At 46.1% G+C, this 23,456-nt stretch overlaps 1 protein-coding gene across 8 annotated transcripts; it reads left to right on the top strand.

Annotated features, from left to right (window-relative positions):
* The first annotated feature begins 33 nt into the window (after nt 1-33).
* RBM23 (RNA binding motif protein 23) lies at nt 34-19,778 on the top strand. Of its 8 annotated transcripts, XM_063715122.1 has the most exons (15): nt 34-1,492; nt 8,285-8,402; nt 8,785-8,860; nt 10,275-10,387; nt 11,492-11,539; nt 13,487-13,660; nt 14,200-14,253; nt 14,409-14,526; nt 14,616-14,768; nt 14,850-14,987; nt 16,178-16,243; nt 18,104-18,299; nt 18,387-18,506; nt 18,603-18,672; nt 18,752-19,778. In XM_063715122.1, the coding sequence occupies exons 3-15, from the start codon at nt 8,795-8,797 to the stop codon at nt 18,753-18,755; spliced, it is 1,320 nt and encodes a 439-aa protein (XP_063571192.1). In that variant the 5' UTR covers nt 34-1,492; nt 8,285-8,402; nt 8,785-8,794; the 3' UTR covers nt 18,756-19,778.
* Nucleotides 19,779-23,456: the final 3,678 nt, after the last annotated feature.

Here is a 23,456-nt window from a genome sequence, read left to right as displayed (position 1 = left end):
ACTTAGACCCAGGCATGTTCAGATCTGTCCTCTCACCCTATCTAAGACCCATAGGGGCCTAGTTGTATTCCCTACTTAGGAAGCTGAGCAATGACTATTGTAGTCCTGGATATAGGCCTTTCTGACCAGCTACAGTGAGCTCTTGTCTATTAGAACCTGCAGTTAGGCTTTTCTCTGGGGAGGAGGCATAGAGTTTGCCACCTTGGAAAAAGATGGAATAGTGAGTGAAGCCAGTTTTTCTCTTCTGTATTCTTGAGCTACTGCACGGGCAACTGGTTACCTCTCCTTTGTTACCTCTTGGGAAGACTGGAATCCATCCAGGAATCTCCAGCAAGAAGCTACCTGTTTTTTTTTTAATAAAACCACAGGGTTACAGTTTGAAGTCCTAAGAGATCATCTAGTCCAATTTTCCATTTTACAGAGGGGGAGTTTGAAATGGGTACAATGATGTGATATTAGTATCCAAGTCAGAATTGGAAGTCAGGTCCTCTGACTCTGGCTCTCCGCATGTTATAACCAGCTACATTTTTGGTAGCACAGTAGACCACAGAAGTGTCTAGGGGCTCCTAGAGGCCGTTGGAAAGTGAGGGTGGACATCAGTTCCTTCTTTCCGGTTAGAGGACTCAGTACTGCTACATCCAAGGAGTCACCTGAGAAACTTTCAAATTTACCCTTGCAGTGGGAAATGTGGGGGCACTGATTTGAACGGAAGTTATGACCTGTGGGAACAGGCCATGACGATAGGGCAGAGTGTGGACCAAGACAAGTCTCTGGCAAGATCTGCTTTTCCCAGGTCCCAAGCACCGAGGTCATGAGAGGTGGTCGGGAGGGTTGTTTAGGTAGCCGGCTCAGAACGGGGATTTTGAGTTCAGCATCTCTGGACGTTAAACAAACGCCGCTGTTCTCTACAAAGCTTAACCTTAACGACCGACGTGACTCCTTCGGCGAATCCGAGTAGGGACGGCCAAGGATGTAAATTGTGCCTCCTCGTTGGCTCCGCCCATCGCACTGGTCTAGTCAACGCGAGCACCAGGAGTGGGGTCGGTGGCTTCTTCACTCACGTTTTCCGTCCCGTTTTCCCCGCCCTCCGCAAGTCATTTAACCAATGAGAGAGTGATGGGCGGCTACCAAAGGACGCTTCCATTTTCTGGAGTCTCAGGTTAGCCAATCAATGGGAACTCGGTGGTTGCTGAGACGCATTTGAGTTTGCTCCACCCATACTCAGGACTTTAGCCAATGAGAACCTGTACTTTGGACCGTTGCCGCGAAACCAGGGAGGTTATTTCCAACGCCGGGGAGTCTTGGCGCATGCGCAGATTGGGGAAAGTTCTGGAAGACGGCAGAGCTGCCGCCATTTTGCGGGAAGAGGAGCTGCTCTACCTGCAGTGCTGCTTTTCTTGCCTAGACTCTAGGAAATATCCGAGCTCCACTCCCCACAACATACTCAAAGGAACGGAGAGAACCGGGACCCCCCTGCGGGGACCCGGAACTGGTGAGAAACCCCAAAACCCGGTCCCCACCGGACGTCACCAATGCGTGACGTTGCTGCACGGCGCCTCCCCCTGACGTCACGGGCAGAAAATGGCGTCACGAAGAGATTCAGGCGAACTTTTAACATTAAAAAAAACTTTGTTTTGACCTGGAAGTGTTAGCTACTTAAATGTAGCCCACTGCCACGATTTTAGAGGTGGGCACCCTCGTGGCTGTATCCTGCACCGATAAAGATGCGGTTTCTAGAATCCTGTGATTTTTCTTTCCGGGTCCCTGCAGCCGTGACACTTAGGGTCGCCCACACTGGAGAGGGAGCATCGACCCTCCGCGGCCTGAGAGGACACGCATCATCAGTTTCAGCCACTCTCACCACCATTCAGAGAGAGAGAAGGGAATTGAGCTTTCTTCCTCAATCTCTAGTCTGTCGAAGATTCATGTTCACTATGTTGACCTTTATGGGCTTTTCCCATTTAACTTTTTCAAGCACTCATTCCAGTAGGCGTATGATGAGGCCACATATGAAGATTGAGCCCTGGGACACTGGCTCCCGCAGAGATTGTGCCAGTTGGTTGCCTATAGGACCTCTTTTTTTTTTATGTTTTTGAGGCGGAGTGTCGCTCTGTCACCCAGGCTGGAGTGGAGTGGTGCGATCTCGGCTCACTGCAGCCTCTGTCTCCCGGGTTCAAGCGATTCCCCTGCCTCAGCCTCCCGAGTAGCTGGGATTACAGGCGCCTGCCACAACGTCCGGCTAATTTTTGTATTTTTAATAGAGATGGGGTTTTGCCATGTTAGCCAGGCTGATGAACTTCTGACCTCAGGTGATCCACCCGCCTCGGCCTCCCAAAGTGCTGGGATTACAGGCCTGAGCTACCGCGCCCGGCCTATAGGACCATTTTTTAAAGCTACACAACATGGGGAGGGTAGTCTTTCAAGTAGCTTTTATCGTTCTTATTGTTCCTCTTTTTTATTAAGCTGCCTTCAGTTTGTAGGTGTTTGTGCCCAGCTAAGTGATCAGACCCTGGAGATGGCGCTACCATCACCCCTGGGGCTCCAGCTTTTCGTGAATTCTTTCCGAATTGGTCTGACAGTGGTTCTTTCTGCAACTTTAGCAGTGGGGTCTACCTGTTGGCTTGTGCTATGACCAGGTCTAGGACCTGACGTGATTGTGGGTCTCTAATACTGTTTTTGGAGCAGGATGGAAGAAAACATGATATTCTGTATGTGGATGAGATTGAGTGGACCTTGACCCATAAGTTGGGACATGAAGAGAGAGTTTGAAAACTACCAGCCTGGGCCGGGTGTAGTGGCTCACGCCTGTAATCCCAGCACTTTGGGAGGCCGAGGTGGGCGGATCACGAGGTCAGGAGATCGAGACCATCCTGGCTAACACGGTGAAACCCCGTCTCTACTAAAAATACAAAAAAAAAAAAAAGAAAAAAGAAAAGAAAAAACTACTAGCCTGAAAATGCATAGTGTTTGCTACCTTATTGCTTTTAGCACGTCTAGAAAGACACTAAACTCAGTAGTGAGATTGCAAGTTTCAAAATATTGTGTTGTATATGGCTTTGCTTAAATGGATATATTTGTTTCTGAGTGAAAACTTTTTACATAGAGGTTTATTTGTAGAAGCTCGTAAACTTAAGTGTAAGTTTTAGTGTGTGTGTTAAGTTGTTCCTTACCCTGCATTAGCACTCAACAATAAGCAGTTCTTGAAATCAAGCATTTCATTTGGAGGGGAAAAGGCAGATCGTAAAAAATAGTTCATAACAGAAAATTTGTGTAGACTTGGCAGCCAAAATGACTGAAACAGCTTGAGTATCAAAAACTTTTCTTTTTAGGCCGGCTCGGTGGCTCATGTCTGTAATCCCAGCACTTTGGGAGGCCGAGGCAGGCGGATCACCTGAGGTCAGGAGTTCGAGACCAGCCTGACCAACGTGGAGAAATCCCGGCTCTGCTAAAAATACAACATTAGCCAGGTGTGGTGGTGCCTGCCTGTAATCCCAGCTACTCGGGAGGCTGAGACAGGGGAATTGCTTGAACCTGGAAGGTGGAGGTTGCAGTGAGCCGAGATTGCGCCATTGCACTCTAGCCTGGGCAACAAGAGTGAAACTCTCTCAAAAAAAAAAAAAAAAAAAAAAAAAACACACACACACACAAAAAAACTTTTCTTTTTGAACTATTTTCCCATAGTGAATCAATAGTGTATATTAGTCTGATACTTTTAAGCATACACTACATGCCTCAGATATAGGAGACTCACAGTGAGGTTTAGCTAATGGGACTGATTATTTTGATAAACATATGAGAAGAACATTCATGTTCAGTGAGTATATATTTAAAAGTAGATATTTTGGTATACTGTGTCGTTTTTTTTTTCCTTTAAAGTTAATTACAAACCGTATGAGAAGTAACCTGATATAATAGATATAATGTTAGATTTGAAGTCAGAAAACCTTTCTGATCCAGAATTAGCTCCTCTGGCCAGATGTAATCCTAGCACTTTGGGAGGCTAAGGTGGGTGGATCTCTTGAGTCCAGGAGTTGGAGAACAGCCTGGGCAACATAGTGAGACCATGTCTCTACCAGAAAAAAAAAAACCCAAAATAAGAAAAGTTAGCCTGGCATCGTAGTGCACACCTGTGTGGTCCCAGCTACTGGGGAGGCTGAGGTTAGAGGATTGCTTGAGCTAGAGAGGCAGAGGTTGCAGTGAGCCAAGATTGCAACATTACAATCCAGCTTGGGCAACAGAGTGAAACCCTGTCTCAAAAAAAAAAAAAAAATTCTTCCCTTTGAGCTGTGTGACCTTTTCTGTTTTGGGGATTGAGACAGAATTCACTGCAGCCTCAACTTCTGGGTTCAAGCAGTCCTTCCATTTCAGGCTCCCAAGTAGTTGGGACTACAGGCACGTACTACCATGCGTGGCTAATTTTTATATTTTTTGTAAAAATAGGGCCTCACTGTATTGCCCAGGCTGATTTTGACCTGGCCTCAAGCCATTCTTCAGCCTTAGCTTCCCAAAGTGCTGAGACTGCAGGCGTGAGCCACCCCCTCTGCCTGGCCCTTGAGCTATGTATGACTTTGAGCAGTTCAAAAAACCTTAGTTTTAAAAAATTTGGGTATGAATCATATATTACCTGTCTGTAGCATTTGTTAGCTTTGATTGCTAAATAAAGTGTTTATTGGAAGAAGTAGAAGGCCGGGCACAGTGGCTCACGCCTGTAATCCCAGCACTGGGAGGCCGAGGCAGGCGGATCACCTGAGGTCAGGCGTTTGAGACCAGCATGGCCAACATGGTGAAACTTCGTCTCTACTAAAAATACAAAAATTAGTGGGACGTAGTGGCGGGCACCTGTAATCCCAGCTACTCAGGAGGCTGAGGCAGGAGAATCGCTTGAACCTGGGAGGCAGAGGTTGGCGTGAACCGAGATCATGCCACTGCACTTCAGCCTGGACAACAGAGCGAGACTCCCTCTCAAAAAAAAAAAAAAAAAAGCCAGGCGTGGGCCTTATGCCTGTAATCCCAGCACTTTGGGAGGGCGAGGCGGTCGGATCACCTGAGGTCAAGAGCTCGAGACCAGCCTGACTTAACACGGAAAACCTGGTCTCTACTAAAAATACAAAATTAGCTGGATGTGGTGGCACATGCCTGTAATCCCAGCTACTCAGGAGGCTGAGGCAGGAGAGTCGCTTGAACCTGGGAGGCAGAGGAAATTGAGTTTACTGGTTTTTACGTATACCGATTTGATTTGGGTTTAGTTTCCATTTTAAGCCTCAAATTTGGCTCCAAGTAATTTTTCTGTAAGAATCTTCTCTCTCCATAACATGCTTAGCACAGTGTCTAGCAGTTGTAGGTACTGTAAGTCATAGAATCATAGTTGTAATTATTACACTTATTGAATTGTCAAAATAGGGTATGGACTGTTAGGGCAACCAGGGGAGCCTTGTTGCATAGTGCATTAGCTGCTTTAAAGAGGACAAAGCTCCTCGTTTTTTTTTTGACATGGAGTCTTACTCTGTTGCCCAGGCTGGAGTGCAGTGGTGTGATCTCGGCTCACTACAAGCTCTGCCTCCCAGGTTCAAGCGATTCTTCTGTCTTAGCCTCTTGAGTAGCTGGGACTATAGGCACCCGCCACCATGCCCGGCTAATTTTTGTACCTTTAATAGGGATGAGGTTTCACCATATCCGTCAGGCTGGTATTGAACTCCTGACCTCAGGTGATCCACCTGCCTTGGCCTCCCAAAGTACTGGGATTACGGGGTGAGCCACTACGGCTGGCCAACAAAGTCCTTACAGGTATGAAAAAGTCTGATTATGATAGCCTCCTTGCATAGAAATTCCTCAGGTTTTTTTTTTTTTTTAAACAGCATGATTGAGGTACATTTAATGGGCACACGATAAAACTGTATACATTAAAGTGTACACTTTCATGCGTTTTGATATGTTAAACACACACGAAACCATCACTCCCAAAGATTTGTTTGTTTTTGTGTTTTTGAGACAGAGTCTCGCTGTGTCATCCAGGCTGGAGTGCAATGGCATGATCTTGGCTGACTGCAACCTCTGCCCTCTGGGTTCAAGCAATTCTAGTGCTTCAGCCTCCTGAGTAGCTGGGATTACAGGCGCTTGCCACCACACCTGGCTAATTTTTTTTTTTGAGACAGGGTCTTGCTCTGTCGCCAGGCTGGAGTGCAGTAGCACGATCTTGGCTCACTGCAACCTCTGTCTTCCGGGTTCAAGCGATTCCCCTGCCTCAGCCTCCCGAGTAGCTGGGACTACAGACGTGTGCCACCACACCCAGCTAATTTTTGTATTTTTAGTAGAGATGGGGTTTCGCCATGTTGTCCAGGATGGTCTCGATCTCTTGACCTTATGATCCGCCTGCCTCGGCCTCCCAAGTGCTGGGATTACAGGTGTTTATGATCCGCCTGCCTCGGCCTCCCAAAGTGCTGGGATTACAGGTGTGAGCCACCATGTCCAGCAAATTTTTTTTTTTTTTTTTTTTTTGAGACAGAGTCTTGGTCTGTTACCCAATCTGGAGTGCAATGGTGCGATCTCGGCTGGCTGCAACTTCCGCCTCCTGGGTTCAAGCAGTTCTCCTGTCTCATCCTCCCAGGTAGCTGGGATTACAGGCATGTGCCACCATGCTTGGCTAATTTTTGTATTTTTGTATTTTTTTTTTTTGAGATGGAATCTTGCTCTGTCACCCAGGCTGGAGCGCAGTGGTGTGTTCTCGGCTCATTGCAACCTCCGCCTCCTGGGTTCAAGCAGTTCTTATGCCTCAGCCTCCCAAGTAGCTGGGACTACAGGTGCGTGCCACCACGCCTGGCTAATGTTTTGTATTTTTAGTAGAGATGAGGTTTCACCATATTGGCCAGGCTGGTCTCAAACTCCTGACCTCATGACCGTGCCCAGCTTTAATTTTTGTATTTTTAGCAAAGATGAGGTTTCACCATATTGGTCAGGTTGGTCTTGAACTCCTGACCTCAGGTGATCCACCTGTCTTGGCCTCCCACGGTGCTGGGATTACAGGTGTGAGCCACAACTCCTGGCCCCAAAGTTGGCCCCAAAGTTTTTCTTGTGCCCTTTTAAAATGTTTTTCTCCTAGCCCTTCCCCCCCTTACTCCTATCCCTAGGCAACCATTGATCTGCTTTCTGCTTTATTTGATACAGTGATTAGTTTGCTTTTTTTTTTTTTTTTTTGGAGACTGAGTTTTGCTCTGTCTCCAGGTTGGAGTGCAGTGGCACAATCTCGGCTAACTGCAACCTCCGCCTCCTGGGTTCAAGTGATACTCCTGCCTCAGCCTCCCAAGTAGCTGGGCCTACAGGCACGTGCCACCACGTCCAGCTAATTTTTGTATTTTTAGTAGAGACGGGGTTTCACCATGTTGGCCTAGATGGTTTCGATATGTTGACCTTGTGATCTGCCCGCCTCAGCCTCCCAAAGTGCTGGGATTACAGGCATGAGCCACGGCGCCTGGCCTAGTTTGCATTTTTTAGAATTTTATGTAAATGGAATTGTTCATTGTGCACTTTTTTGGGGGGGGTGGGGGGGGCTGGTTTCTGTCACTCCGTGTAATTATTTTGAGATTCATCCATGTGTGGGTTGATAATTCCAGGCCAAGAACATTTGAATAATTTATCCTATTGGTTTTCTTTGGTATTTTCTGTTTTTCTTATTTGACAAACTGGTGGTAGACAGCCTGGGGAAAGGCAGTTTCTAGATGTGAAAGCTTGGGGGAGGCACGTATTACCTTGCCTGCCAGAGAGAAAGGTTTCAAGATGGGATTGGTCGAGCCTGTCTTAATCATCATATTTCTGAGTTACCTAAACTATAGTTGGTATTGGATAGAAAATGCTCAGGGATAAGCCCCTAATTATTGGTGTTCAGGGTATGCGGAGAGGAAGACCTTAGGGCAAGTCTGCATTTTGGTATTGCTTTGACTTGCTTCTGATTTTTAGTCTTGCCTCTTTACCTTTTTATTGGAAATAATGTGCCTATATTTGTTTATTATTTTTTATTTTTATATTTTTCTCACTTCTGTAGCAGCCAGGCCTGTTTTTATTATTTAAGTTTAAACCAGGTATTTATTCAGAATTTTGAACAGTAGAGTGGAGACCTAATGTCCATTTTATAGCAGATAGTAGTTTGGCTACCATCATTTACTCTTCATAGAACAGGATTGGTATTGTATTTTGTTTCTTCCTAGATATTCAGTTTTCTTCTATATCCTTGACTATTTTTTTATGTATTGTTTTTTGTGTTTTTTGTTTGTTTGTTTTGTTTTTGAGACAGGGTCACACATTGCTGCCCAGGCTGGAGTACAGTGGCGTGATCTTGGCTCACTGCAACCTCCACCTTTTGGGTTCAAGTGATTCTCCTGCCTCAGCCTCCTGAGTAGCTGCGATTACAGGTGTGTGCCACCACAGCCAGCTAATTTTTATATTTTTGGTAGAGAGGGTTTCGCCATGTTGGCCAGGCTGGTCTCAAACTCCTGACCTCAGGTGATCTGCCCGCCTTGGCCTCCCAAAGTGCTAGGATTACAGGTGTGAGCCACCGCGCCTGGCCTATCCTTGACTATTTCAAGCCACAAAGCCGAACTAGTTCAGATCTATAGGGTGTAAAAATAAACCTAGAGTGAGTGACAGCTGGTAAGGTTTCTTTGCAGTTCAAGAAACAGAACTGAAATCTGTATATCCTGAAGTCTCTTTCGTGGAGTGGGAAAGAAATGTGTGGTGCTGGAAAGGGAGGAAAAATATAAAACAGGTTCTTACATATTAATATCCTCTCCCCAGATCTGACAGGATGGCATCTGATGACTTTGATATAGTGATTGAGGCCATGCTGGAAGCTCCCTATAAAAAAGAAGAGGTAATATTTTCCACCTCACTCCTGGAATTGGGTTAATGAGAAAGAGTAGTTGTCGATCATCACTTTCAACTTTCAACATTTTATGAATCCTCTTTCCCTGCTTATTTATTATGTAGAATAATTAATCATAAAAGGCATAGTCTTAGTAAGCTTTGCTGGAGACTATGGTTAAGAGCCATACTTTTAGAGAGGACCTCTCTAAAACCGGAGTGGGCACATAATGTGGTGTTGGTAATCTGTGCTTTGCTCAAAACTCGAAGTGACACAGTAGAAAGTCACTGTACCTCAGACCTAGCACCAATTTCTTTTTTTTTTTCTTTTGAGACAGAGTCTTGCTCTGTTGCCAGGCTGGAGTGCAGTGGCGCGATCTTGGCTCACTGCAACCTCTGCCTCCTGAGTTCAAGCCATTCTCGTGCCTCAGCCTCCTAAGTAGCTAGGATTATAGGCAAGCACCACCACGCCCAGCTAATTTTTGTATTTTTAGTAGAGACGGCGTTTCACCATGTTGGCCAGGATGGTCTCGATCTCCTGACCTCATGATCCACCCACCTTGGCCTTCCAAAGTGCTAGGATTACAGGTGTGAGCCACTGCGCCTGTCCCAGTTTCTTTTTTAATATATTTTTTATAGAGACAAGGTCTTGCTATGTTGTCTGGGCTGGTCTCGAGCTCCCAGGCTCAAGCAATCTGCCTTGGCCTCCCAAAGTGGTGGGATTACAGGAGTGAGCCACTGCACCCTGGCCCACTTAACAGCAGTTTGCTTGCTTGCTTGCTTGCCTTTCCCTCCCTCTGCCCTCTCCTCCCATCCCTCCCTCCTTCTCCCTTCCCTTCCCCCCACCGCTTTCTTTTTCCTTTATTTTTTGAGACGCAGTTTCACTCGTTGCCCAGGCTGGAGTGCAGTGGCGCATTCTCAGGTCACCACAACCTCTGCCTCCAGGTTCAAGTGATTCTCCTGCCTCAGCCTCCCAAGTAGCTGGGACTACAGGCGTGTGCCACTATGCCTGGCTAATTTTTGTATTTTTAGTAGAGATGGGGTTTCACCATGTTGGCGAGGCTGGTCTCAAACTCCTGGCCTCAATTGATCCGCCTGCCTCAGCCTTTAAAAGTGCTGGGGTTACAGGCGTGAGCCACTGCCCCGGCCTAGCACCAATTTGTAACTCTCCTGGGAAATGTTAGTGGAGCAGATGTTGGGTAACTGAAGTTTGACATCAAAATCTGTCATGCTGATCTCTTCCTTTTAGGTAGTTTCCTTGATTCCTTTCTTATTCCCTTTGTTAGGAAATAAGGGTGCTGAAAATCTGGCTAGATAATCAAGTGGTTTGATTTCTTCCTTGTCCACCTTTGCTCCCTTTGCCCATTGGAATCTGTGTGTCTGCCACCTTATACCTTGTGACATTTTCCTGGTGAATGCCTCAGGATGAGCAACAAAGGAAAGAAGTTAAAAAGGATTATCCTAGCAATACCACCAGCAGCACCAGCAACAGTGGCAATGGGACCAGTGGAAGCAACACCATCGGGGAGACAAGCAAGTGAGTGTGGGAGGAAGAAATGGGTTGGCAACTTGGGGAAGGGAAACAGTTTTGTCCATTGGAAAAATAACCAGAATAGGGAGATTGTTTCTGTTAAGACTGCTGACTGTTAGTAATGGCTCCACTTAGGTCATGAGAATAATGGTGACTTGATTTAATTATCTAGTCTTCATTTTCCAGTGTAGATTTGTGGATTAGTTCTAGCATCAATATACTTCATTTGAATAAAATACCAAGAGGGGCCGGGTGTGGTGGCTCACACCTGTAATCCCAGCACTTTGGGAGGCCGAGGTGGGTGGATCACCTGAGGTCAGGAGTTCGAGACCAGATTAACCAACATGGTGAAACCCCATCTCTACTAAAAATACAAAAATTAGCTGGGTGTGGTGGCAGGCTTCTGTAATCCCAGCTACTCAGGAGGCTGAGGCAGGAGAATTGCTTGAACCTGGGTGGCGGAGGTTGTAGTGAGCCGAGATTGCACCATCGCACTCCAGCCTGGGAAACAGAGTAAGACTCCGTCTCAAAAAAAAAAAAAAATAGCAAGAGGACCCCTGATTTGGAAACACCAGGTTTTGCTTGGCATTAGGGGGAAAAATGGCCTCTTCAGATGCCTGACAGCTTTCAGGGCTGTAAGTTGGTATTGTGCAATTGCTGTGAATTACTGCTGGATCATCTTCAGGTCTTTGGTCTTTTCATGCTTTCTGTTTCATTCTGGCCTTACTGTAATTCCTTTTCTATAGCAGCAATGACAAAACCTTCTCTTTAAGAATTTACACTCCTGACCTGGCGCGGTGCTCACGCGGGGCTCACGCATGTAATCCCAGCACTTCGGGAGGCTGAGGCAGGTGGATCACTTGAGGCCAAGGGTTCAAGGTGAACCTGGCCAACATAGCGAAACCTTGTCTCTACTAAAAATATGAAAAATTAGCTGGGCATGATGGTACATGCCTTTAATCCCAGCTATTCAGGAGGCTAAGGCACGAGGATCGCTTGAACCTGGAAGGCAGAGGTTGCAGTGAGCCAAGATTGCACCACTGCACGACAGAGCGAGACTCTTTCTCAAAATTAAAAAAAAAAAAAAAAAGAATGTACTCTCTTTCACAGGAAGAAGAGGAGTCGGAGCCATAGTAAAAGCAGGGATAGAAAGCACAGGTCAGTAATTCTGGGCCAGGCACGGTGGCTCGTATCTTTAGTCCTAGCACTTTGGAAGCCAAGGCGGGAGGATCACTTCAGGCCAGGAGTTCAAAACCAGCCTGGGCAACATAGCAAAATCCTGTCTCTACAAAAAATTTAAAATTTACCAAGGTGTGGTGGTACATATTTGTACTCCCAGCTACTTGGGAGGCTAAGGCTGGAGGATTGCTTGAGCCCAGGAGTTCGAGGTTGCAGTGAGCCGAGATTGCAGCACTAAACTCCTGCCTGGGCAACAGATTGAGAACCTGTCTCAAAAAAAATAAAAATTAAAATAAAAAATTAAAACATTTAGCTTAAAACACAAACACATTGTACAACTCTACAAGTTTTCTTTATGTTCTTATTCTGTAAGCTTTTTTCTATTTTTAAATTTTTTTTGTCTTTTTAAACATTATTGTTATTGTTGAAAACTACGACGCAAAGACACATGAGCCTAGGCCTGCAGAGGGTCTTTCACCTCCACATCTTGTCCCACTGGAAGGTCTTCAAGGGCATTAATACACATAGAGTTGTACTCTGCTGTAACAGTGCTTTCTTTAGGAGCACCTTCTGAAGGACCAGCCTAAGGCTGTTTTATAGTTAACCGAAGTAGAAATAATGTATTCTAGAATAACAAATATAGTAAATGCATGAATCAGTGACATAATTTTTATCGTGAAGTATATACTGTACGTAATTGTTTTATTTTTAAACAATTTTTAATTGATGCATAATGTATATAGTTTCTGGTATGTGTGAAATTTAATACATATAATTTGTAAAGATCAAATCAGTGTACTTGAGATATCCTTGACTTAAATATTTATCTTTTCATTATACTAGGAAACATTCAAATTATTCTCTATTAGCTATTTTGAAATGTATAATAGATTATTGTACACTGTAGTAATAACCCTACTGATCTGTTGAACACTGGGTCTTATTTTTTCGTTTTTTTTGAGACCGAGTTTCCCTCTTGTTGCCCAGGCTGGAATGCAATGGCGCGATCTTGGCTCACCGCAACCTCCGCCTCCCAGGTTCAAGTGATTCTCTTGCCTCAGCCTCCTGAGTAGCTGGGATTGCAGGCATGTGCCACCATGCCTGGCTAATTTTTTTTTTTTTTTTTTTTGAGACAGAGTCTCACTCTGTTGCCCAGGATGGAGTGCGGTGGTGCGATGTCGGCTCACTGCAACCTCCGCCGCCCAGGTTTAAGAAGTTCTCCTGCCTCAGCCTCCTGAGTAGCTGGGATTACAGTTGCGCACCACCACGCCTGGCTGATTTTTGTATATCTGGTAGAGATGGGGTTTCACCATGTTGGCCAGACTGGTATGGAACTCCTGATCTCAAGTGATCCACCCATCTCGGTCTCCCAAAGTGCTGGGATTACAGGCGTGAGCCACCGCGGCTGGCCTAATTTTGTGTTTTTAGTAGAGACAGGGTTTCTCCATGTTGTTCAGGCTGGTCTCGAACTTTCGACCTCAGGTGATCTTCCCGCCTTGGCCTCCCAAAGTGCTGGGATTACAGGCGTAAGCCACCGCGCCCAGCCCTGGGTCTTATTTTTTCTATTAAATGATATATTTGTATCCATTGATCTACTTCTGTTCATTCCACCCACAGCCCCCATCCTTCCATCCTTCCCAGCCTCTAGTAAACACTAGTCTTTCTATCTTCATGAGATTCACTTTGTACATAATCAGATGTGCTGTATTTTTATACAACTGGGAGTGCAATAGGTGATAGTTTGGTTTACACCAGTATCACCACAAACACATAAGTAATACATTACGACATTACAGCGGCTGTAACATCACTAGGTTATACGAACTTTTCAGCACCATTATAATCTTATGGGACCACTGTTGTATATGCAGTTGGTTGTTGGCCTGAACATGATGTGGGCATGACTGTAGTTGTTTCCCTCCATAGTCGTAGTCGAGATCGGGATCGGTATAGACGGAGAAATAGTCGGAGCCGAAGTCGAGGTCGGCAGCGTCGTCACCGTAGCCGTAGCTGGGATCGTCGACATAGTAGTGAGTCGCGAAGTCGAGACCGTCGTCGTGAGGATTGTGTGCGTTACAGGAGTCCTCCACTTGCCACTGGGTATCACTTTTTGCTAATAGATTCACCTTTGTATAATAATCTGGATAAAACAACAAATGCACTATGAAGCCTGCTTGAGGGTGCTTATTATAACACATTGTGATTGGCGGGATACTCAGGCACAGAAAGGGTTGGTATTCAAAATTTACTGGCGTGGTGGCTCATGCCTGTAATCCCAGCACTTTGGGAGACTGAGGCCAGAAGATCACTTGGGCCTAGGCGTTAAAGACCAGCCAGGACAACATGGCGAAACCCTGGCTGTACAAAAAATGCAAAAATTAGCTAGATATGGTCATGTGTGTCTGTGATCCTAGCTACACAAGGAGGCTGAGGTGGGAGGATTGCTTGAGCCTGGGAAGCAAAGGTTGCAGTGACCTGAGATGGCACCACTGCATTCCAGCCTGGGTGACGGCGGAAACCCTGTCTAAAAAAAAAAAAAAATGAGACGAAGTACTGGAATCTGGTTTTCTCACTATGGAAGACCCAGCATTGGACCAATGAGAATAAGGTTTCACCTTTTGTTTTTCTCTATTCTTTAGTTATAGGTATGGACACAGTAAGAGTCCTCATTTCAAAGAGAAGAGCCCAGTCAGGTGGGTTGATAATGAACACTGTTTTAGGGATTGTGAGGTATGAATAAAAGCTTATTTGAGTCAAATTACAGGAATGTGTAGTACTTGAGGGTTAGCTGGAGAACAATGACCAGGTATTGGGAGGGCTGGTCTCAACACATTTCACTCTTTAAAAGGGAGCCAATTGATAATCTGAGTCCTGAGGAGCGTGATGCCCGCACAGTTTTCTGTATGCAGTTAGCTGCCCGAATTCGGCCTCGAGATCTGGAGGACTTTTTCTCTGCTGTAGGCAAGGTAACCCTCCCACCTTAGTTTTCTTCTGAGTAGCTTAGCTTGTATCTCCCTTTATGCCCAACTCAGGATTTCTTTTGTGTCCTGGATAGGTTCGCGATGTACGTATCATCTCAGATCGGAACTCACGTCGTTCTAAGGGCATTGCCTACGTGGAATTCTGTGAAATCCAGTCTGTGCCACTGGCCATTGGGCTGACTGGGCAGCGGTTGCTGGGAGTGCCTATCATTGTACAGGCTTCACAGGTGAGCAGGCTGAGAAACAGACATAAGATTTTAAGGGGAGAGGGAATGTGGGACATGACCCATCATTTCCTCCTTCCCCAGGCAGAGAAAAACCGACTGGCAGCCATGGCCAACAACCTGCAAAAGGGCAGTGGTGGACCAATGCGCCTCTATGTGGGTTCCCTGCACTTCAATATCACTGAAGACATGCTCCGGGGCATCTTTGAGCCCTTTGGTAAAGTGAGTAGAAGTGAGAGAAACCTCTGAAGGGAATTGGAAGAAGTGGGGAGGGTGAGTGTTTGAGTGTACTTCTCTGTTGTGCCTGGCCGTGATTAACCTGCTGCATACATCATAGTGGGCATATACGTCTGTGCTGTGAAAGTTTGGCTCCATCTCTATTCATGTGCTTGGTGGACAAATAAGTTAGACACAACGAAATCAAATAATAGGCCAGATTAAGAAAGATTAAAAAGTACAAAAATTAGCTGATGTGGTGGTGCACGCCTATAGTCCCAACTACTCGGGAGGCTGAGGTGGGAGGGTCGCTTGAGCCTGGGAGGTCGAGGCTGTGGTGAGCCTCGAAAAAAAAAAAAAGGCCACCTTTTACCAAAATATTTCTACTGACTAATCTTTTTTTTTTTTTTTTTTCTGAGACAAGGTCTTACTCTGTCACCCAGGCTGGAGTGCAGTGGCATGGTCTTAGTTTTGTATTTTTTGTAGAGACAGGGTTTTGCCACATTGCCTGCCCACCTCAGCCTTCCAAAGTGCTAGGATTACAGGAGTGAGTCACCACGCCCCACTGTTTCTTTTTAAAAGATTTGGGCCAGGCACTGTGGCTCAGTCTATAATCCCAACACTTTGGGAGGCTGAGGCAGGAGGATCACTTGAGCCTAAGAATTTGAGAGCAGCCTGGGCAACATAGCAGAACCTCATCTCTACAGAAAATAAAAAATTAGCTGGGTGTGGTGGCCTGTGCCTGTAGTCCCAGCTACTTGGGAGGCTAAGGCGGGAGGATTGCTTGAACCTAGGAGATCAAGGCCACGGTGAGCCATGATTGTGCCACTGCCCTCCATTTTGGGCAACAGAGTGAGACCCTATCGCAAAAAAATAATAATAATAATAAAAGATGTAATTTTTTGGGTAGAAAGCTAGAAATATTGGCAGATCATGATGGCTCACTCCTGTAATCCCAGAACTTTGGGAGGCTGAGGCTGGTGGATCATTTGAGGCCAGGAGTTTGAGACCAGCCTGGCCAACATGTTGAGACCCCATCTCTGCTAAAAATACAAAAATTAATGATTGCACCACTGCACTCCAGCCTGGGCAACAGAGTGAGACTCTGTCTCAAAAAAAAAGCAATCTGGGTAGGAAAGATTGAAGATGTGGGCTAGTCAAAAGTTTAATAATAATTTCTCACTATTCTACTACAGATTGATAATATTGTCCTGATGAAGGACTCAGATACAGGCCGCTCTAAAGGTTATGGTTTCATCACGGTGAGTCTCTAGTCTTTTAATTTTTTCTTTTACTTTGGGTTTGTCCACTTGTCTGATTTTGCAGCTTAGCTTCATCCTCCTCCTTTAGGAACTGTCTAAATGACCCATAAACCCTGGTGCCTGAAGCTTGGACTAGCCTTCTACCCCTTGAGATGAGTGCATTGCTTGAGATCTTGGCTTTGCTCCTGCACTCTTGTCAGTGGCCCTGGTATGGGGTTGTTCAGGAGTTCAACCAGCTTCCCTGGTGCTGCAACTTGGTTCTTTGGGTAATAGTAACCAGGCTGCAGCTAAAAGGTTGGGGGTGAGAGGGAGGTTAGGTATGGGCTTTTAAAGACATGCTTTATAGAATTGATGTTTCTCATAACAGGGATGGGAATAGGAAATTATACTTCCCTCTGGTGCCCCCCCATTTGAAGCAATTTCTGCACCGAGAAGGATCAGTTATTAACGTAGCACTATGGGGAGAATAGTGAGGCCACCTAATTATGGGCAAGTTTCACCTTTTCCTGACATTCCAACAAAATGGTTGCCAATTCCTATAACTGGTTCTTCCAGCCCCATGTGACTCCAGGCTGAGAACTGGCTGCCAGCCACAAAATCTGATAGAAGCTTGTATTTTCTGGGCTTAAACCAGGCAGCATACACCCCCACAGTTGCCCACAGGGCAGAGGGCAGTAGGTTGTATTCTGTCATTGGAATTGCTCACCTAAAGAATATCCAGTAAAGGCAAGCCATGTATAACACCTGCCTAGGAACTGTCAGTACCACATGCCAGGCCCTAAGGCGGGTAATGCTGCTAGCTAGCTAAACAAAGCTAGCTGTGATGTTGACAGTTCTGTGGTGGCAAGTAACTTTTGTAACCTTTTCTAGCTCTCTGTGTGGCTGAGATATGGAAAGGCTTCTGTGGGGCATTTTTGCCCTTGCGTTGTTGCCTTTTGGGTCAACAATCTTGACACTTAAACAAACAGCAGACTGGGAATCCTCTTTGTACCAGTGTGTTGCTGGCTGCTGCTGATAAAAGGGACTAGAGAGTAAAGGCCTTCTGGTCAGTAGGTCACTTAGTCAACAGCTCTCGTGTGTATGTGGGGGTGTGCGTTCTGCCTTGTTGTCAGCACTAGGGTGTGTTCCCTCCTAAGCCTGGAATTAGGAGTTCCAGATTCCTAGTACTTAACTAAAATTTGGCCAGGCACGGTGGCTCACGCCTGTAATCCCAGCAGTTTGGGAGGCCAAGGTGGGTGAATCGCCTGAGGTCAGGAGTTCGAGACCAGCCTGACCAACATGGTGAAACCCCATCTCTACTAAAAAAATTAAAATTAAAAAACTAGCTGGGCATGGTGGTGGGTGCCTGTAATTCCAGCTACTCGGGAGGCTGAGGCGGGAGAATTGCTTGAACCCAGGAGACGGAGGTTGCAGTGAGCTGACATGGTGCCACTGTACTCTAGCCTTGGTGACAGAGTGGGACTCTGTCTCAAAAAAAAAAAAAGGACTAAAACTTACTAGGACAGAGAACTGAATTAAAAGCCCAGGAGCCTTGGCTCTTAGCTTGTCTTCCATTTGATATACCCATTTGTGAAATGACTTGTCAGGTTAGGTTTCCTACAATAATAAACTTTTGCATTGTTAGATTCTTAATGGAGCTGAAAGATTGAAAAGTGACTGCCATTGAGTCCATTGGAAAAGGTCCTTTTTGGAGAACCATTTTGAGGTGATGGGCCTAGGTCATATTTTCTGGGAAAGAAAAGTTTGTACCTCAGTGAGCATACAATTTTCCTGGGATAGTAGGACTAGGGAGTGTTACTGGGTCTTTTGAGAGCATGTCTTTGGTGAGTAGGTGACTAACATGGCCTGGGTTTCTCGTAGTTCTCTGATTCTGAGTGTGCCCGGCGGGCCCTGGAACAGTTGAATGGCTTTGAGCTTGCTGGTCGACCTATGAGGGTTGGCCATGTGACTGAGCGACTGGATGGTGGCACAGACATCACTTTTCCTGATGGGGACCAGGAGCTGGATCTGGGATCAGCAGGTGGACGTTTGCAGCTCATGGCAAAACTGGCAGAAGGTAAAATATCTCCGCAAGGTGAAGAATATGGGGTTGAATTTTAGATGAAGGGTTGGGGCTTAATCTCACCTTTTCTTTTCCTTTTAGGCTCTGGAATCCAACTGCCAACCACTGCTGCTGCTGCTGCTGCTGCTGCTGCCCAAGCTGCTGCCTTGCAACTGAATGGAGCAGTTCCCTTGGGGGCCCTGAATCCAGCAGCTCTGACTGGTAGTCTTGGACATGGGAAAGGAAGGGAAGGTTTGGGGGTCTGGAAAGAAGGAGTGCGTGGTGCTTGCTCACTCACTCTGCCTCTCTTTGTTCTAGCTCTGAGTCCAGCCCTGAACCTTGCCTCCCAGTGTTTCCAGCTCTCCAGCCTCTTTACCCCCCAGACCATGTGAGTCTCAGGGTCTAGCTCATTCTAGCCTTTGATTATTCTCTTTCCTTTGGCTTCCCATTACCTCTTCTTTCCACAGGTAAGTCAGTGGCACAGCATACTGCCTCCTTGTGCCTCTGGATCCTGCCACTTCACATCTACTCTTCCATCGCCCCATTTCTCCATTTTGTGGACCAAGCCATCCTGAGGGCATGGACATTGTCTCTGAGGAAATTGGGGCCACCCTTAAGATACCAAGAAGAGCTCCTGCCCATGGTCCCACTGGAAATGGACTCTGCTGAGCAAAGCCCCCAGTTGAAGAGAACAGAAGCCACACCTGCGTTGAATACCTGTTTCTCCATGTGTATCGTCTCTGAGATTACCTTCTTGCCCTTTCCAACACCTTAGTGATTCCTCAATTCCTCCCACGTTAGGAAGGCCATAGGGCATTAACTGAAGGAACTGACCTCTCTCCTTTTCCTGTACCTTTACCCTTTAGTCTCAAGGAAAACCCTTAGGACCTCTGAATCAAGAGGACTGAGTTTGTGGGTGAACCTTGAAGGTGCTCTTTCTGCCACAAGGGCCCTGGGAGATAGCATGGACATGTGCATTGAGAAGCCAGCCTCAGACCTTATCTTGAAGTAGCTTGAGGCCAGACCTGCTGTAGGCTCAGCATCTTGCTAGGAGGCATGGAAGTGATCTATCCTGCCAGGCATTTAGGGGCTTTCAGGAATTGAGTAAAAGGTGGAGTATGCCTTTCCAGTGTCTTCCATCTTCCTTTGTATACTTGTCCTTCCTCCCATTTCCTCCCTTTGGCCTGGGGTAGGAGGATGGAGGGAGGCTGCTGCTCTACCACTTGCTGTGTGCCCCTACTGTGGCCTCAACCCTGGCAATTAAAGCTGCTCCCACCCCTTACCTGGGCGTGTGTGAGCCCTCCTCACTGGGTTTTATACCCTTGTGTCTGTGTACATAAATATATATACATACATAGAAACTTTGCACAAAAGGCAAGCTGCCTCCTTGTGGCAGCTGTTGCCCATTTGTGTGTGGTCTTTGTTGTGTGTCTGACAACTTCTCATGAGCCCAACTCATGATGTTTCTAGGGATATAAAACATTAGTAACACCATTGTGTTTCTTTATTTTATTTAACCACTTTTAGAAAGAAAAATGAAAACTCACACCAGGGTGGGGTTCCCATTCTGTATCTGCATTACACTGTTGATCTGTGGTTGTCTTCTCCATCCCAGCTACCCACTGGACAGAATTACCCAAAGAGCCAAGTTGCAGCACCAGGACAGACTTGGACTTAACAGGCTCCTGCTCTGTGCCTAATGACAGATCTTATCTTTCCAGCAGATGGCACTATGACAGTACTGCATTCTACACTTGTTTTTTTCTAGTGGGGGGGTTGTGATCTTGAAGAGTTAAGTATCAGAGCTAAGCTGAGCTTTCTTAACTCTATTGGCCTTTGTACCTGCCTTTGACCCTCTTTGTAGTAGCAATCCCAGTCCAATATCCAAAGGGGTTTGGGTCTTGTATAACAGCAGGGTTCCCCTGACCTGATGTCTACTGTTGTTCCTCTGTTGGTCCCCTCAGTTCCTGCTTTCCATATGGCTCTGCCTGGGATAACACAGGCCTGGGACCAGTGAATTCTAGGGAACTGAGTATTCCAGAAATACCTCTGTGAAAGGGAAGGTGCACCTACCACTGCCTTAATAAGGGGGTGGGAGAGAGGCTGTCTCACCCAGCTTAGGGACCAAATGAGAAGGCCTGAATTCAGGGGCAGGGCTCTGTGGGGCTCTTTTTTTGATCTCTATGGCAACAAAATGCTAAGACTTTATTATGCTAAAAATATGGATAATTGCTGTTAGGTTTTAATTTGTCCGCTCTCAGACTTACTAAACCAGTGATGTTAGCCTCTGGGGTTGCTTTTAACACAAAATCATTTAAATACTTGAAGCCTGCTTGAGTCATAAAAGGCCAGTGGGACTCTAGGTCCTAAGTCTGTTTGCTGCTTCTGTAACAATACCACAGACTGAGTAATTTGTAAAGAAAATAAGTGTAGGCTGGGTGCAGTGGCTCACGCCTGTAATCCCAGCACTTTGGGAGGCCGAGGTGGGTGGATCACAAGGTCAGGAGTTCAAGACCAGCCTGGCCAACATGGTGAAACTCTGTCTCTACTAAAAATACAAAAAGTAGCCGGGCATGGTGGTGGGCGCCTGTAATCCCAGCTACTCAGGAGGCTGAGACAGGAGAATCACTTGAGCCTGGGAGGCGGAGGTTGCAGTGAGCCGAGGTCGCACCACTGCACTCCAGCCTGGGCAACAGAGCGAGACTCCATCTCAAAAAAACAGAAAAGTGTATTTCTCACAGTTCTGGAGGCTGGGAATTTCAAGAGCATGGTGCCTGCATCAGGTGAGGGTCATCCCATGGCAGAAGGGCACAAGGTAGAAATGAGTACATGAGACAAAGGGACCGTGGGCCAAACTTGCTTTATAACGGCCCTCTCTCATGATAACCTGCTCTGTGATGGTGACATTAATCCATTCATGAGGGCTCTGTCCTTGTGACCCAATCACCTCCTATTAAGCCCCATCTTCAACACTGTTGCATTGGGAGTCAAATTTCCAATGTAAACTTTTGGGGGATGCATTCAAACCACAGCATTTCTGATTCTTCCAGGCCTGGATCTCACATGATGTTTCTGTTCTCCTGGTTACCACCCCCATCCCTTCGCCCATCTTATCCTAGTTTGCTTTCTGTACCTGGGGGGAAGGGGAGGAGGATGCACTATTTTTAGGTAGAAGCTGCTGGCTATGACCCAGCACCCCTACAGTTATTGATTTGTCTTCTAATGCATCTCGAGAAGTGCAGTGGGTACCGCTTTTGTTAGTCATCCTGAGGCCATGAACTGGGTCTCCTCATGGCTGGCTTGGCTCCTTCAGACTATTATAAATATCCATAGGCCTTGCCTCCCTGCTTTCCTCTGCTTGGTTTCCTTATGTTTCCATCCCTACTTTGGCCTTCCTACACTCGGATCCTTCCACCTCAGTTCTTTCTTGTTCTTAGTTCCTCACATAGCCTCTTGCTGGGAGAGAGACAATGTAAGGACATATCTAAGATAATTTCCAGTCTTACTCCATATAAGGTGATGGTATCTAGTGAGTGACAGTTGGTGTCGGTGTGTGACTCAGTGCCTTCTTGTTACTCATCCCTCCATACGAGGTGGTTAGAGTGGAGAGAAGTGGGCAGTGAACAGCCTCGGCCCAGCTTAAGGTAAAAGAAACTTCCCTCAACGTCTACCTGCACATGGTGGCTGGTGGCGTAGGGGTGACACTGTGGCCCAGATCCTTTGCCAGCATACTTAGAATTTCCCTACCAGTCTTCAGTTCTAGAAAAGATTCTCACCTGATTTTTGACTTCCAGTCTATGCTTCTGTATTCACTAAGGTGGCAGCATTTCCTCCCTGTTCTTTAAACTGCTGTGCTCTTGACACAGGAATTCTGCCTGCTTCCTCAGACTCCCAACAACCCCCAGATAGGAGTTACCAGTAGAAGGAGAGGATTGACTTGTGAACTTTTAGTCCTGGAGCATATCATGAAGGGAATTGAGTGAAAACCTGAAGGATGGAATTATATCACAGTCCCTCTTTTCCCTGTAATGGAAAGGCTTTAGTGAAAATCAGGCAGCAACACTTGGACAGTGAAAAGAGACTCTGAAAGGTGAGGTGACAGGAGGTGGCATAATGGTCATTGTTAACATTTGTGCAAGGTTGCTTGTAGGTTAGGCGTTCTAATCATGTGTATTAAGTCACAAAATCCTCACAACAATCCTCTAAAGTAGTTTATTATCTTTACTTTGTAAACAAGGAAACATATCCAAATAGGTTAAATAATTTTCCCCATAAGCACAAAGTTAGCAAGTTAGGGATTCCAATCCAAGTACTCTCGCTTCAGAACCCTTGATCTTAACCTTACCTGCCTCTCAGCACCACCGTGGAAGACAAGGCCTTGGAGTCAGTGAAGAAGTGTCACTTTTCCTATCCCTGTACCCATAATTCTCAGTAGACTCAGAATTTTTCCACTGCCATGTCTTTGCTTATCTTGAGTGACAGTGTTTGTGGGTGAACCTTGAAGGTGCTCTTTTTCTGCTACAAGGGCCCTGGGAGATAGCATGGACATGTGCATTGAGAAGCCAGCCTCAGACCTTATCTTGAAGCAGCTTGAGGCCAGACCTACTGTAGGCTCAGCATCTTGCTAGGAGGCATGGGAGTGATCTATCCTGCCAGCTATTTCTCTTCCTTTCCTCCTCCTGCTGATCAAAGTCCTGTCCTTTAAGACCCTGAAGCTTTCCTAGGTGGAGTTAATCTCTCTTTTCAGTATTCTTTGTCCTCTTGTGGGTCATCTTACTCTACTTTTATTTAGTAAATAAAATAATTTCAATAAAAATTATTTTATTGAAAACTCCATTACTCGATGGTTACAGCCTGATGAGGCCAGACTTAGATGTCTTTCTCATGATTGCTTTGCCTTGCACATATTAAATGTCTATAGAATTGAATGAATGCTCTCTGTGTTAAAGTCAGCACCAGGCTTTCCAAAGGCTGCCCCTTCTAGGCTGCTTTTCCCAGCAGCCTCATCCATTCCTTCCTCATTCCACCAGGAGAGAAGATGCAGCTTTACTCTTTCTGATGTTACCATGGTAGCCTGTGATACTTTCTTTCTAAAGTGCTGCTTGCCATCCACCAGAGACTGATGTTTCCATGGCAACCAGGTGAAGGCAATAGTCACGAGCTGGATGCAGG

The sequence above is a fragment of the Pongo abelii genome, chromosome 15, assembly GCF_028885655.2.
Source record: "Pongo abelii isolate AG06213 chromosome 15, NHGRI_mPonAbe1-v2.0_pri, whole genome shotgun sequence".
NCBI classification, from domain to species: Eukaryota; Metazoa; Chordata; class Mammalia; order Primates; family Hominidae; genus Pongo; species Pongo abelii.
The sequence above is the reverse complement of the archived record's forward strand: the minus strand, read 5'-3'. Positions and strand labels throughout refer to the sequence as shown.

Excerpts from the sequence above, each read along its gene's own strand:
- RBM23 (XM_009248912.4), top strand. The coding sequence starts at position 8,795 with ATGGCATCTGATGACTTTGATATAGTGATTGAGGCCATGCTGGAAGCT. Across the intron at positions 8,861-10,274 it reads CTCCCTATAAAAAAGAAGAG|GATGAGCAACAAAGGAAAGA; the intron begins GTAATATTTTCC and ends TGAATGCCTCAG. Across the intron at positions 18,300-18,386 it reads CATGGCAAAACTGGCAGAAG|GCTCTGGAATCCAACTGCCA; the intron begins GTAAAATATCTC and ends TTTTCCTTTTAG.